Here is a 15,119-nt window from a genome sequence, read left to right on the forward strand (position 1 = left end):
TCCAAGTCACTGTTAAAGCTTTTTTGTAACTTGTCACGAATGACACACACACATTGCTTGCGTTCTATCCAATGTGTATCAACATAATGAGAAAATAACTCTTCTAGCCCTCTATAGATACTCTATGCAACAACGAGATTCGTTTGCTGCGACATCGAAAAATGCGGCTCACCGCTTCGGGACCTTGGCGGTCAGGGGAGGACCGAAGGTAAGTAAAGGGCTGAATATAAACGTTGTATCCAAGAATTATCTTTCGTAGTTTTTTTTATCGCCATCTGAAAGTCCATTTTTTATGTATACGTGACAACAAAGGCATTCCAAGTTCCATAAACATATCAAACCTTCCATACTGCAACAATATCCATTTTATCGCCATAAATGAGATAATTTTTATGAAAAATCGTTATCGAAAGATTGGAGGCTTATATTTTGGCTGCAGTTCGATCATTGATTTTTATGGAACTTTTTACAATTATTCATGGTAAATTTTGATTAGCTACTTTTTCGAATAATTGTTTTCTATAACCATATTAGCACAATTGGCTAAAACTGGAATTGCTTTTTATAATGATGGTACTTTTTGATATATTTATGGTCATTGTATTAAGTTAAAAAAACTTACTCCATATTTATTTATATCTTCATGAGTTTTTTTTTTTCATTTTATTGGTAAAATTCAAGTATTTGTGGAATAAAAGAGGGCGTTGAGCGGAATACCACTTCTCGAAAAAAAAAATGAATTTCGAAAATAAGGATTAGGAAAAAATATTTTTCTGAGAACAGCGAGAACATTTTAAAAGTTAAAAAATTCGCTTCTTGATCGTATGCTACTTCATATAAAAAGGGGTTGTAGAGGTGAGCATTTTCTCCATCGACCGTGATCGTCGTCTTTTTTTTTCCTCTTACTATTCGTGAGTCTGTGGCTTCCACTGGGATTGCATAAGATGGCAAATATGACCGTTTTTTGTAATATTTTGCTCTTACATTACCTATCTTGCAGAGCAGTACTGATAAAAGCAAGCGTATGTTGCAGTTATAATTGACTGTTGAACATATGTATGTACTTAAAATAACGGAACTATGAAACAGAAGGTTAAGACTTTAGTTCGTCACAGCATATCAAATTCATACTCACTCTCGGAAATATCTCAGATTATAGTTTTCCCTACTTCCGCACGGATATTTTCCATCGTTATTTTCGCTTTTTCAGCTTGTTTTTTTTTTTGTATAACATGATAACTCTTTGTTTAGAACAAACATTCCGACAAGACAAAAACCATCCGGACTCTACAAAGATGCTGCTTTAATGTTACCAATCTCCTATTCCGAGTTTACATAATGAATACTATACATGCACATTGTTTTTGTTCTTTTCAAAAAAGTATATACCAAACAATGTAAACCTAACTACAGCTGAAAAAATCCAATCCTATCCATCTACATGCTACATACATTCTAAACCACTCCATTTTGCACATCCGCGCACGCTTTGTTTTGTTATCTATTTTCTTTGTAAGTGTAAATACTAATTTTGGAACATTCTATTCTAAGATTTTCTTTTCCAGAACCTAAAAAGAAAACTCCTTAAAAATTATAAGACTATATCGAGTAAGGAACGCTACAGCCAAACATGATTGCTTTTTTTAAGGATGATAGTGTTGTTTGAAATTTGTTTAATTTTGCCATCACGTATCGCTTGATAGGAGGAAGGTTTGAATTATTTGCCATTTAAACTTACAACCTTGTTTAGATTGTAGATAAACTAGAAATTGTTGAATACGTAAGGCAAAACTAGTTGAATGAATTATGTCTGGATTTGAGAACATGGCACTATTGTTCAACCTCCGATTATGGTTATTGTTTTATACGGAAACTGCTAGATCTGTTAAGATTTGTATATTATTGGATTGGAAAAAAAAAATCAAAATCTAATTCTTTGTTTATTATTTTTGAAGATCACTATAATCGTCTTTTTCTGTTTCTTCCGCCTTGAATGTGCATATGTAAACAAGTTATATTCCTTAAAAGTAGACAATCTAATTAATTGTAGAAATTAGTTTTTTTTTTCATTTTTTTCTCATTTAGGGAAACTTCAAGCCCTATGCGTGCTTGCTTTTAAATTAGAAGTTGAAATAAGGTTAATACATACCGTGACGCGATGCGCGGAATTAGGGCAGGTCACGGTATACATAATGGCCGGACACAGAATTGTCAATAATTTAACCATTTGGCCTTGTTTGAAAACGTCATACTGGAGATGCTTTCAAGAGGCAAAAAACTCAAAATTTATTTCCGTAAAACAAAATTATTATTATTAATCAAGTCATTAATAATTTCCATCAATCGAAACCTTCCGCATTTAAGAGTTCTCTAATCCTGAATAATTTGACTACACAGAGATGAATCAGCCTTAGTGGCCTGAAAATCTCTTTAATAATGATGAAAAAACAAAATCTGACCATAACGGCAACCTAAATCAGAAATCCACTTTTAATATTGAATATTAATCTTGTTAACAAACGATTACCCTAATCAAAAGCGTCACAGATTTAAAAAACGTACATACTGATCTTCAAAACGTAAAGGAACTTTGCTAGTAGTGTTTTGTTTCGATTGGTCCGTAAAAAATGCGATTGACTATGGTTTTGATAATATACCTACAAGATCATTATTAAGGGGAAACAAACCTTCATTTGGGGTGATATTTTCAAGACGCGATCGCGATGGACTGATTCTCATGGCGGCTACCACTGGTGCCACTGTTCTCTGCTTCAGAATGTTGGTTGTTGTTGTAGATGCAGTCAGTAAGTTATTCTTCTAATTTCTTGTTTTTTTTTCTTCTTTTTTGGGTCAAGCTTTTATATACCTATATTTTTTGTCATACAAAAATATGTGTTCATTTTTGTTCTCGTAAAACCATTTCGACGAACAATAGACAGGTTAGTAGTTCACTACTCTCGATGTTGATCTAGTGTGTCGAATATCAAAAAGAATATGTCTAAAATGCGCTTTTCTTCTTCACATTCTTTTAATATATGTACACTGTATATAATGTATATATAGGTGTTTTAATTAATAATGATGTAAAAATGTAAAATATAAGGCAAAAATATCATTTAAAATACGCAATATTGACTTTGGGTTGTTTTCCACTATTCATTCTTGATTATATTTTGTCCACTTCATCAATTTGTTTGTATTTGTTAAAGGACGATGAGTTGTGGTTTGTCTTTTTTTGTAGATGTTGGTTATTTTCCGTTTCTTTAAATTTATCTGATATATGTTTTGTGTTAACAATAAAATATTGTAAATGCATTAGAAGGTTTTTAAGCGTGCAACTCAATGTATAGGAAGAATAAAACAGTTGCCTATCTACTCCACAGCCACATTTTCAATGTTATTGAAAGCGGGGTAGAGCAGGGCGATTGCCTATAGATCGAGGAGGAAATCTACGCCAGTCGGAACTTCTCTTTAGTACGACGTTGATTTGGTTGGGCCCTTCTTTCAGTTGGCAAACGAACTTCTACGTTAATAAATAGTTAAAAATAGTGTTTACACAGATGACACCGTAGATTTCCCTCTCAATTCTCCGAAAATTATAAAAATGTCTCTAGATAAACTAACTAAAACATAAAATTGAGCGTGTTCTGTGAACTTTTGTAAACCCTACAGCCGAAGAGATAGTATAAATACATGTTGTGTTGTGACAAGTGAAAATGGCGGACGACTGCTAACCTTAAAAACACTATAATAGTCGAACGGGGTATAAAAGTTGCGCCGTTCAAAGTCCGTAATGTATATATTTATTCGTACATTTGTAATGTGTAAAACATATAACTATATAACTTTTTTACCGAGACGCGATGACTTGACAAATTTATAATGTTGCTTTAAAATTGGCGCCTACAGTTTCATTCATGAAGAAACACGTAAAATAATGTTTAAGATTCGGAATGGAAACCGACAAAAAACGGAATTTCCAAACGCCGACATGGGACAGAGAAACTGCTAGTACTATTGTGTTAAAATTAACTTTCTCTTAATATGGCATCATGATATTGCAATAGAACTTGATTCAGAGATTCATCAAACATTTGGGGTTGGTGAATTTCTCTATCCCATACTGTGACTAAACCTAGTGTAAGCCTTAAAAAATAATTGGGAGATCACTCTCCAACCTTACACACGTACGGACGCGGGTACATAACGTGAACTGAGAACTAATGATTAGATAACCGGAATTGAATACTTAGGTCTAATTTTGTCTCTTTTAGAGTACTATTCTACTGCTCGGGTCCACAGCGCGCTAAAGCGCATAGACATGAGAATATCTCGTTTTGTTTTTTCATTGTCTCGGAAAGGAGCAGCAATGACACGATACCAGAAACATCACACAATGCAAATAAACTTAAAACCAACCGGAGCCAGTGCTATGTTGTTGCGCAAGAATTGAAACCGTAAGTTAAGAAACATGTTTTTGTAAAATATATTGTTTCGACAACTAATTATTTTGATAGTTGTGGTGCCATTGTATTCTCAAATCATGTTCGAGCTTTTAAAGCTGGTTACAATACGTTTTCGGTTATAAGCAAAAAATTGTTGTCAAGATACATTTCGAATAATAGCCTATAGGGGCAGTAGGGGCAATATGAACATACGGGGCAATATGAGTCACCCTTATCTTGAGCTTATTGACAAGTTTAATTATGTAAAAGTTATATGATCTTTAAGAGGATGCTCCACATATGCATCAACGTGAAAACCGCATTAAAATTCAATTCAAACATGAAAATACACTTGAATATGTAAATTTTCGCTGCATAGGCAAAATTATTATAAGATTTGGAGTTTATAAATAAGGTTTTGACACAAAACTGATTAAAATACAGGTCAAAAATACACCACAATCAAAAGATATATTAAAATTGAATATTGTACACACATGTTTGTATTGATACAAATCTGAATTTATCATAAAACTTTTTTTTTCCAAAACCAGTATCTATGGGGCAATATGGGCATACCTGCACAGAGCAAGATAGCAGGCCTTAAAATGCAAACGATTTCAAATTTCAGTAGTCGAATACAAGAATATTATCATATATGTAAGATTCATTACGGAAAAATTACAACAGCGCATTACTGCGATTGAAACAGAAAAAAATACCATTGGCCAATTGAAATATGGCTGTTCAAACGGTGAAGAGCGACAAATCGGTTCAGTCCGCTGTTGTGCGGTTTTTTTATTTTATTTGGTATGGAATCACAACTGTTGTAGGAATATCATATTCTTCCATATTACGATACTTTTTTCGCCTAAATAAACGTTTTGGATGGGTGGCCCATACTGCCCCAAATGGTGGCTCATATTGCCCCGTATAGTCGGGAACACACATTGAAATCAATACATTTTCAAAAGTGCATTCCAACAATTTCCAAACGCATTTTTCGTCATTCATCGACGTTATATGAAAGGTAACATTCTCTGGTATAAGTCAACTACATTTGAACGATGTTTTTTTGAGCTTTTCAGCGCTTTTCAGATCGATTTCCTTAGGTGGCCCATATTGCCCCGATCACCCCTACTGTTATAATTGAACCACGTTTGATTATTTTGGCAAAAAAAAAGTCTAAACACAAAAACTGGAGAACAAAACTGCTCATGTTAAGAGAAGGCATCAACCACTTCGAAAGAATTTCAATTTTTCAAAATATGCAAGTTCAAGTTTATAAGAAATGTAATGCTCTTTGATTGAAATATTTTGAAAATTTTACTAAGACCTATTAGATCAAATTACCTAAAATCCATTGTTAGTACCCTTCTGAAGCAGGATTATTGCGTTTCATAAAATTTTGTTACTTTAAAATTTGAAATATACACAATGTACTGCTGTGAAAAGTTCTCATGAAGCAATCTTCGGATATCGGTGTATTTATTTGACTATTGGACTACATTAAAATATAAATGCAGTGATTTTTAGCATTGCAGTATCCACATTAATATTACTACTGAAAAGCATTTGGAGTTTGAAACTTTGTCCTGAATTAATCATTTCAGCCAAATGACGTCAAAACCACGACAATTAAAACATGAACTTGCCTCAATTGGAATCATTTCCGTGAACAACACCACACATTGGCGCCGAATGGGTATAATTTAATTGACTACCTAATAAAAAAAAGTATAAAATATAAACTTGCGGGTTCTTATATTCATAATAAAAATTGTACTGCGTTCAAAATAATCATCAAACATAATTTAAAACTAACTAAATATGGACTGAGCATTTGCAATGTGAAACTGTGAAATTCGTTTTGACGATTGTACGTTGGAAGGAACAAAATTGAAGAGAAAAAAAACGCGATTAAATAGTTTACGAAAATAAAAAAGGCTTCCTGGGACTAAAAAATACTGTGGTTCTACCTCATGAAGACCGCCACTGAATTTGTTATTTTCCTAAAAAAAAATACGCCGTTTTTGAAACAACAATATTTTTCAATTTTGTGTATTTTATCCGAACATAGTTTGCGATTAAAACGAAAAATATAACAGAGCTTAAAATAACAACAGATCGAAAAACTAAACGGTACTTCCTTTGTTTCAGTTAAAACATGTTCCTAGTGAACCCTAACCAAACCTATGCGCATTGCCGCAACCCTGCCGACTATCTCCTGTCCTGAGGGCGGCTATGCGCGTTTAAAATAAAAAAAATGGAAAACACAAGATTCGTTATAAACTAGTTATGCCTCACAATGAATTATGACAGGAAGGTCTTTTGCTTTAGAATGAATGTGTTTTCCGAGCGGGAACTAAACGATTCTAAAATCATATTGCAAAAAATATGGCGGTTTTACATGTATGTCTGTATATAAATGTATACAACTCTTATGTAAAATATGTTCTTTTGTGTAAATTTGCTTTTCCTGCATTCTAGTTTGTTTTTAAGAAGTTATGCCTATGAATTAAGATTAATTTTTCTTTTTGTTTTGCGTACGATTATCGGTAGAAATATTTACATATTCGAAAGGTTTGATTTCCTGGTTTGTTTTGTATGTTTGTAAACTGCTTCTTGTTCTTTCCGTCTGCTATGTTTCGCTTAACAGCTATAAATAGGTATTCTTGCCTTCCTAAACAGAGTAAAATAAAATTCGACATACCACGCATCTATCGTTTTTCTCTTTCTCGCTTTCGCAACCATACTTAAAAGTTTGCTTGATCTTGGCTTTTCTTGGTATTACGCCATTTAGGATTAATTCCATTTTTGCATGTATGGTCTCAACTTCCAATCATTTAGTTTTTTTTTGTTATCATTTTTTGTTGTTTGTATACGTTAAAATAAAATATTTTATCTCGCGCTTGCTGTTGTAAAATAAAAATTGGAGATCATTCATTTTTCAGTTTTCGATAATAAATATTGTTTAAAATAGTATGATATTTAAAAAAAATGTAAATAGTGTTAATAAAAGGAAAAAATTAAAATAGTAATAATATTGGTAAAACAACATAATATCTTCCGTTTTTCCTCTTTACCTTTTTTTTAAAAAGATGTTTTTTGTTTTGTTTTGTAAGGTTGTTTTTCACACTTATCCGGATGAACACACCAACCACAGCATATTTATGTTCGGTATAAACCATACGGCACACCACAAACACACGCACTAAACTAGTTCAGTGGGGTTGTTGTACACAAATGTGTTGTTGCTAATAAAAACCGAAACGTGTCGGTTACGACGTAGATGTGGGTGCGGCTTGACGATGGTTTGACTTTACAGTAATTTTAGTGATTATTGATAATGGTTAGCAGTATTTTGCTTTAGCTTCTTGTACACCGAGAAGCTAACGAACATCTCCATTCGACTTGTCTCTTTCCTTACGGCCTTGCTTTGAGCTTTCAATGCGTTGTTGATTGGTTTTGCCCCAATCATTCGATGTAGAAAGTTGCCGAAGCAAAATTTTCAACGCACTTACCTTGCAACGGTTGTAGTATTTTTTGATTGCAGTCAACTTAGCGGTTCGGCTTCAGGATTCTCGCTCCGGCGGTCAATCACTGAATATAGAGAGTGTTCAGTACGAGGACGTGATGGTTATTTTTGGCCAAAGTAACAACGTAGCCCTCCGATGTAATTTTTAGACCGCAACAACGAGAAACCTGAAAATAAACACATTTTAGAACATCAAAACCCATAGTGATGAACTTAATTTTAAAATTAAAAAATCACTTAAATAAGGAAATAAAAAGAAACATCAAAACCAATCTAGAATGAATTGAATTGTCTCTAATCCCATTGAATCACTTTCTTCACTGAATGCAATTTCTTGTAGTACATCCCCTGGGAGGGAGATCCAGATACTACACACGAAATAACAATAAAATTAAACGTCATGACGCAGGAAAATTATCGACGAGCAAAATATACCAAAGCAAGCGTCACACGGACTGGCCAATTTTTGTTTTGCGTGTCATCGATGTTTTCGTTGATTTCATTGAAGCCGGTGCGTGACTTTCTCGAGTTTCATATCACGTTCCGAGCGCGGGAATTTCAAATATGTAGTGTCTCGTGAAACTCTCTCTCTCGGAGTATCGAATTAAGAAGTGTCCGGAACATAGCCGTTTTTTGCTTCCCTATGGAGGGAATCACAAAATGCGGCGGATTAAATTCAGTATAAATAGAATATGAACAAATACTGACAAGAGACAGCATCTATAACGACCAACTCAACAACCAAAACATTCAAAGTCAATTATATAAAATTTAATCTTTTGACGTAAACTACGTCTAAGGGAAGACTCGGATACAGGGTGTAAAACGGAAATTTCCAAATTCGAGACCGTCACGAAATTAGGATAGATTTCAAACGCTAATAGCTCCTTTATCTTTCGATGGATTTTCGAGATTTTATTATCAATCGAATCGGAAACTCTCCAGCAATTTTTTATGCCCATTGGAACTATTGAATATTAACGTAAAAACATTGGAAGTCCCAATTCTTCAGAAACCCAGTAAAATTTTAGGGTTTCGTTACGGCCGCCATATGGTGCGGTTGGTTCTTGCACTCTACTTTTGTGCGGTGATTCGCACAAAAACTAGAACAAAAGAACCAAAGCCATGACCGCGGTCGAAGCAAAAGAGTAATGTTTATGAAAAAGTGCTTTAGGTGCTGGACATGTTCGCCCTTGCTAATAATTATTTAAAGCTTACACTGATGGACATAATTATACTTCAAATTTTCATTGTAATCTCTCTAAATGCATAAACAGGTTTATGTTAAAAGGCAATCCTAGACTAACATTATAAAGCCAATTTTGACGTAAACTGCGTCTAAGGGGAAGGCTGGGATACAATTTGTACAATATTTCAAAATTGAGGACCGTCATAAAATCATGTAAGATTTTGAAGTTAATAGCGCCTTTATTTTTTAATGAGTTTTTAAAATTTGTTTATCAATAGACTCGGAAACTCGCCACCAGTTTAAAAGTTCTATTAAAATTGATTATTACCTTTAAACAAGGTTATCTTACCATTTGGGCAGCACCCCTTAAAATAATACTTCAAAGAATTTAATAGCCATTTATTAGGCAATTACCTTTGAGATGCATTAACCACTCTAAGTCGAATAGGTAATAGTCGAAGAAAGGCGTCATCACCACAGGGGAATGAATTCGGGTTTTTTTGAGTGAAAATTTTAAATTGTCGCATTCAATTCTTTTCATATTTTGAATTACGTCAATTTTGTTCGGCAGAGATTCCATGTTGCCGTACCACATTGCATAGTTCGATAAACCGTGAAGCGATAGATGTACTTGATTTTGGAAATTTTTGATGTCATGTCCATCGAACTATATCATTTATTACGCGACGCAGAGAATACACTATTTGAACACTTACCCAAGCTAATTCAGCTAAATGTAGTCATGTAACTACTGTTCTGATGTTAGCCAAATGAGTGTTATAATGAATATTATGCAACCCATTTGATTTGATAACGTTCATTAAAGCACCCATTTCGTTGGTATGGAAAAGTAGGCCGTTTTATGACTCAACAGTGAACTGCAAACCAGATATTATGATCAGGAATCGCAAAAAGTTAATTACAGTCGCCTTTCCACATCTCCATATTGAAGAGACCGTGATAAAGTGTCTTTAATAAACTAAACTAAACTAACATATTGAAGAGACCATCTAGATAAGGAGTGATCGAGGAATTAAAATGGGTAGGGTAAAAGATCCGATAGTCGTGGGTGTTCCTATAGTTGCGGTAGTGCGATTTGCAGGGAATTAACAAATTAAACGCAGTAATCCACATTACCGGTCTATTAGTGGACCTGTCATAACACGATAGAGACAAAAATAACATTGGAATTCCATTTAAACTGGTAAAGTATCTTTAAAATACCTTATTTTTTTCTCTCCCTTGCACCAATAGTTGCGGTAGTGTTCCATTAGTTGCGAATCCCATATTAAACCTATGGGATTCGCAACTATAGGAACACGAATAACAAAATACCGCAACTATTGGAACACTGCACCAATAATTGGAGGATTGATTCTAGGAAACAAAAAAGGATTTCGATACAATTATGGCACGTTTGGAATAAAACAGAGATAATGAACTTTCGGATGCACTCTCAAGGCAAGGGAAATGAAATATAGATTAGAAGTAATCGAGAAATTAGTGTTAAAACGTGCTTAGTTCCTCCACTATTGGGTCTTTTGCCCTAGTAGATGGAAAAAAGCTCGTTGCTATGAAAAACGGTAAAAAACCAAATGTCATTTCTTCTGTCTGATGTGTTTATCATTGCCCCAAGGTTGTCTAGTAGCCTAGAAACTTGAATATATCGACATAGAGAGAGTGAATCCTGAATAAAACATGATCAGAACACATCGAGATAGAAATACCAAGATAGGGAGGTTATCGAGATGCAAAAAGCAAAAATGTATGTAGTTCGTAGGGACGGAGAAAAGGGACATAGGGAGATATCGAGATGAAGAGTGTCGACGGTAATTGGTGCGCGATCGGTGCAGAACATACTCGCGAAATACTGAATCGTGGGAAAATCAATTTAACACGTAAAAGAATTACATAAATATTAATAATGAGCAACAATCCGATCGCTTCGGAAAAATGACTGTCTTACATATTAGGAAATATTCTATGAAGTCTTCGGGTTGTTTAGTAATTTCCATACAAGTATCAAACTGCTCGTGCTCAGTCAAATTACAACCAATTCAGTTAAAAATTTAGGAGGTTCATTAGAATAGCAAATGTTATCGTTCAAGCATAGGGGAGCCAAAAAGGTCAAAATTTGAATCACTTTAAGCTCATGCTCAAACTAGTGACATAGGCAATCAAATGAATTATCTTATAATCTGTTTTACGTAGTTTACGTCGGGCGGTCGTATCTTGTATATAACCCTTCTGATTTTTTTGTCTATGTTTCTTCACACTAATTTATTCCTAATAATGATATAAATTTCCACTTCGAAATAACGACATGTGCAAACGTTATCTGATTTCTAATAAAGTACGATATCAACGCAATGATGTATTTTGGCAAATAATTTCATAAATGATCACCACTACACACTTAACTCATTTCACAGTATTCGGTAAATTATACCGAAATCTCAACAGCGGAACTGTTCGGTAATTATTTTACAGATTTTTTGTAATTTTTTCCATTGTCTAACTGTAAAATTCACCGAAAATCAGTAAAATTATTTACCGTACAGTTCTGCTGTTGAGAATTCGGTAAAATTTTACCGAATTCGGCGATTTATTTTAAGTGTGACACCTTTATCGCTTTTTGTTCATCGAATCATCGGTATTTTGGCGTTTGTTTATCTCCGGAAGTTTATATTTTTGAGATAAAAAATTATTGAAATCTCTCTTCCATGTTTTCACCATATATGCCAGATTCGGACGACGAACACTTTACAGATTTTTTCAAATCGTCAGAACCCGACTATTCACGATTAAGATTACGAAATAACAATTTACTGTAGCTGCGGATTGGGTTAACTTTGAAGAACGTGAAACGAGCTCTGCATCGCTGAATTAATAAGCGTTAACCAAAGGGAATCATTGCAAAAAGATGTATCCTAGACGTCTCCTTTTCTCTATACAATGGACATCATTTTCAAATGAGTTTCACAGTTCGATTGTATTAGGCATTTTTTTTTGTTCAACAACCGTCGTTTCAAATATAGATTGATTCAATATAATTTTCTGCTTTTTATAGTTTTCAAGCAAATGATCAGTATCGATACTCCCCATTCATTAAACATTTTCAGCTAGGTCTGCGGTGACGTTTCATGACAACTAAAGTTAGGTCTGCACTGACATTCATATTTTTTGAATCTGAATCTCCCTCCCAGTACATCCCTATTTACTATTCGCCACAGTGTCCATACCGGAAAAGTAAAAAAGTTGAATAAATTTTCCATGAACAATTATGAACGCTTTTAAAGAAGAAGTCATCTATGAAAAAAAAAACTCTTTTTGGGAGAGAAAAGTGTCATTATATGGATGTATATGATATTTCTAAAACTGCTTAGAGTATTCCATACAAAATGAGAAAAAACGCACAACAGCGGACTGAACCGAATGGCCGAATTGGCATTACATTGGGACATTGCCGCCTCGCAGCTTAGTGTTCAGTAAGCACTTCCACAGTTATTAACTGCGAGGCTTCAAGGTAACTAAACTAGTTCAGTAAGGTTGTTGTACACAAATGTGTTGTTGCTAATAAAAACCGAAACGTGTCGGTTGCGACGTAGATGTGGGTGCGGCTTGACCATGGTTTGACTTACTAATCCAAGCCGTGCCGTTGATTGAAACCTTGCGCCACTATTCTTGCCTTATACCGTGTAATATTACCATGCTAATCCTGTTTCTTTTTGTAGATACAGCGGCTTCCAATCTTCTTCTTCGCTACCCTGGCGCCAAAGTCGTCAACTCTCAGGCCTTTCCCTTTTTGTGGCACAGACCTGTTGGTCCATATATAACTCCCAGGCCTTCAGCTGCTGCATAGACTTCAACTCGTCGTTCATGGCAGCCTTCCAATAGCCTCTTGATAGCTCCAAGGTTCTTCCTGCTGACATTGAGCCAATCTGCCATCAACCATGTAACGTTCAAGTGGAACTCCCATCGTCCTCCTGGATCGAAATATTATCGTCACCCTGGTATGGCACATCGCTTCCACTGGTATCTTCATGCACACTCTGGTTACCTCAATTGTCAATTCCGTGTTCCAGCTGCTCCTCAGCGAAAACTCGGAAACCTGCTTCATCTTCACCGTCGTCGATGGATTTCGTGTCGGACGCATCCAACTCCTCCTGCTTCTCGGTGCTATTTGGCTTCGCTGGTACCTGCGGCATCTCGATCATCGATTTTGTCTGCTTATCAAAGACTGCTTTAATTCTACTGAGATTATGAACCCTGACGACGAATTAGACTTCGCTTCTTTCGATTATAAAAGGGCAAATTACGATGCTTTGAATCAAAGATTGGCAGAAATTGATTGGTCCACTGTATGCCTAAGCACCAACGTGGACGATAGCGTGGAAAATTTCTCCCAAATTCTCCATCACGTGTTCGGCGATTATATACCTTTGCAACGTCCATCTGTGAAACCACCGTGGTCTAACAGTGAACTCAGAAACCTCAAGAGGAAGCGAAATGCGGCTCATCGTACCTGTCGGACCCTCCGATCAGCGTCAAGCAAGAAGACCTATAAAATCTGCAGTTATCGTTACAAATCGTTGAATAACAAGCTCTATCGTCGATACGCAAGAAAAATTAAACGCAATCTGAAGCGCAACCCTAAGCAGTTCTGGAATTTTGTTAATTCCAAGCGAAAGGATACAGGACTACCTTCTGCTATGCATCTGGATCATCGTGCTGCAAGGACATGTGCTGAAAAATGCTCGCTGTTTGCTGAATTCTTCGCTTCGGTTTTCGACAGTCCACTAGCTACCAGTGAATCAACGGCTGCACTGAGTTTCGTCCCGAGTGAGGTTATAGACGCAGATACATTCACTATCACTGCTGAAGACCTGTTGCTTGCACTGTCTAAATTGAAAATGTCATTCCGACCAGGTCCGGATGGAGTGCCTGCCAGTATTCTTAAGAAATGCTCGGCAAATTTGATAGCGCCTCTTCAACACATTCTCAATTTATCGTTGCGACAATCTTGTTTTCCAACTCTATGAAAAAAATCATTCATGTTTCCGGTGCACAAAAAAGATGCTAAAGATGCTAAAGATGACATAAAACATTATCGAGGAATTACATCCTTATGCGCGTGCTCGAAGCTAATGGAAATCATCGTCTCGAGCTACACATTCTCCCGCGTGAGGCACTACATCAGTACAAAACAACATGGTTTTTTCCCGGGACGAAGCGTTACCACCAATCTAGTTGAATTCTCTTCGCTTTGCCTGCGGAATATTGGTCGAGGAAAGCAGATTGATTCCGTGTACACCGATCTGAAAGCTGCTTTTGATCGTGTAAGCCACACGATTCTTTTAGCAAAACTCGAAAAATTGGGCTTTTCTTCTCGGCTTGTTTGTTGGTTCAGATCCTATCTGTGTGATAGAAAACTGGCTGTAAAAATAGACTCATCTGTTTCGGATTGGTTCACAAACGGGTCTGGTGTACCACAGGGAAGCAATCTTGGGCCGTTGCTTTTCTCCCTCTTTTTCAACGATGTAGTCATGTACATTGGTGAAGGCTACTGCATTTTATATGCTGACGACATGAAAATATATGTTGTAATCGATCAACCGTCGGATTGCATCAAGCTGCAGGAGCTCTTAGATCGGCTTCTCGTCTGGTGTCGAGCCAATCACATGACTTTGAGCGTGCCAAAATGTTCCATCATAAGTTTCCATCGCAAGAAGTGCCCGATCATATACAACTACGTAATCGGTGATGAACCACTAAACCGTGCTTTTTCTGTTCGAGATCTTGGAGTTGTTCTGGATGCCGATCTGACGTTCAAAGAACACCAAGAAGAAGTAATCAAGCGAGCTCGTCGTCAACTTGGATTTGTGTCTAAAATCACTAAAGAATTTCGTGACCCATATACGTTGAAGTCATTATACGTTGCGTTGGT

General features: G+C 35.7%; 1 protein-coding gene across 3 annotated transcripts in view; it reads right to left on the reverse strand.

The window, feature by feature from the left end:
* Positions 1–6,490: 6,490 nt before the first annotated feature.
* The window catches only part of LOC134205036 (B-box type zinc finger protein ncl-1-like), a 36,131-nt gene continuing 27,502 nt past the window's right edge, over positions 6,491–15,119 (reverse strand). For 2 of the 3 annotated variants that reach the window (XM_062679902.1, XM_062679903.1), the window contains exon 6: positions 6,491–8,150. In XM_062679902.1, the coding sequence (XP_062535886.1) occupies positions 8,046–8,150 (105 nt within the window). In that variant the 3' untranslated portion in view covers positions 6,491–8,045. The remainder of the gene's footprint in view (positions 8,151–15,119) is intronic. The other variant, XR_009978044.1, reaches the window with a different exon arrangement.

This window comes from Armigeres subalbatus, chromosome 1 (genome assembly GCF_024139115.2).
Source record: "Armigeres subalbatus isolate Guangzhou_Male chromosome 1, GZ_Asu_2, whole genome shotgun sequence".
Classification (NCBI taxonomy): Eukaryota; Metazoa; Arthropoda; class Insecta; order Diptera; family Culicidae; genus Armigeres; species Armigeres subalbatus.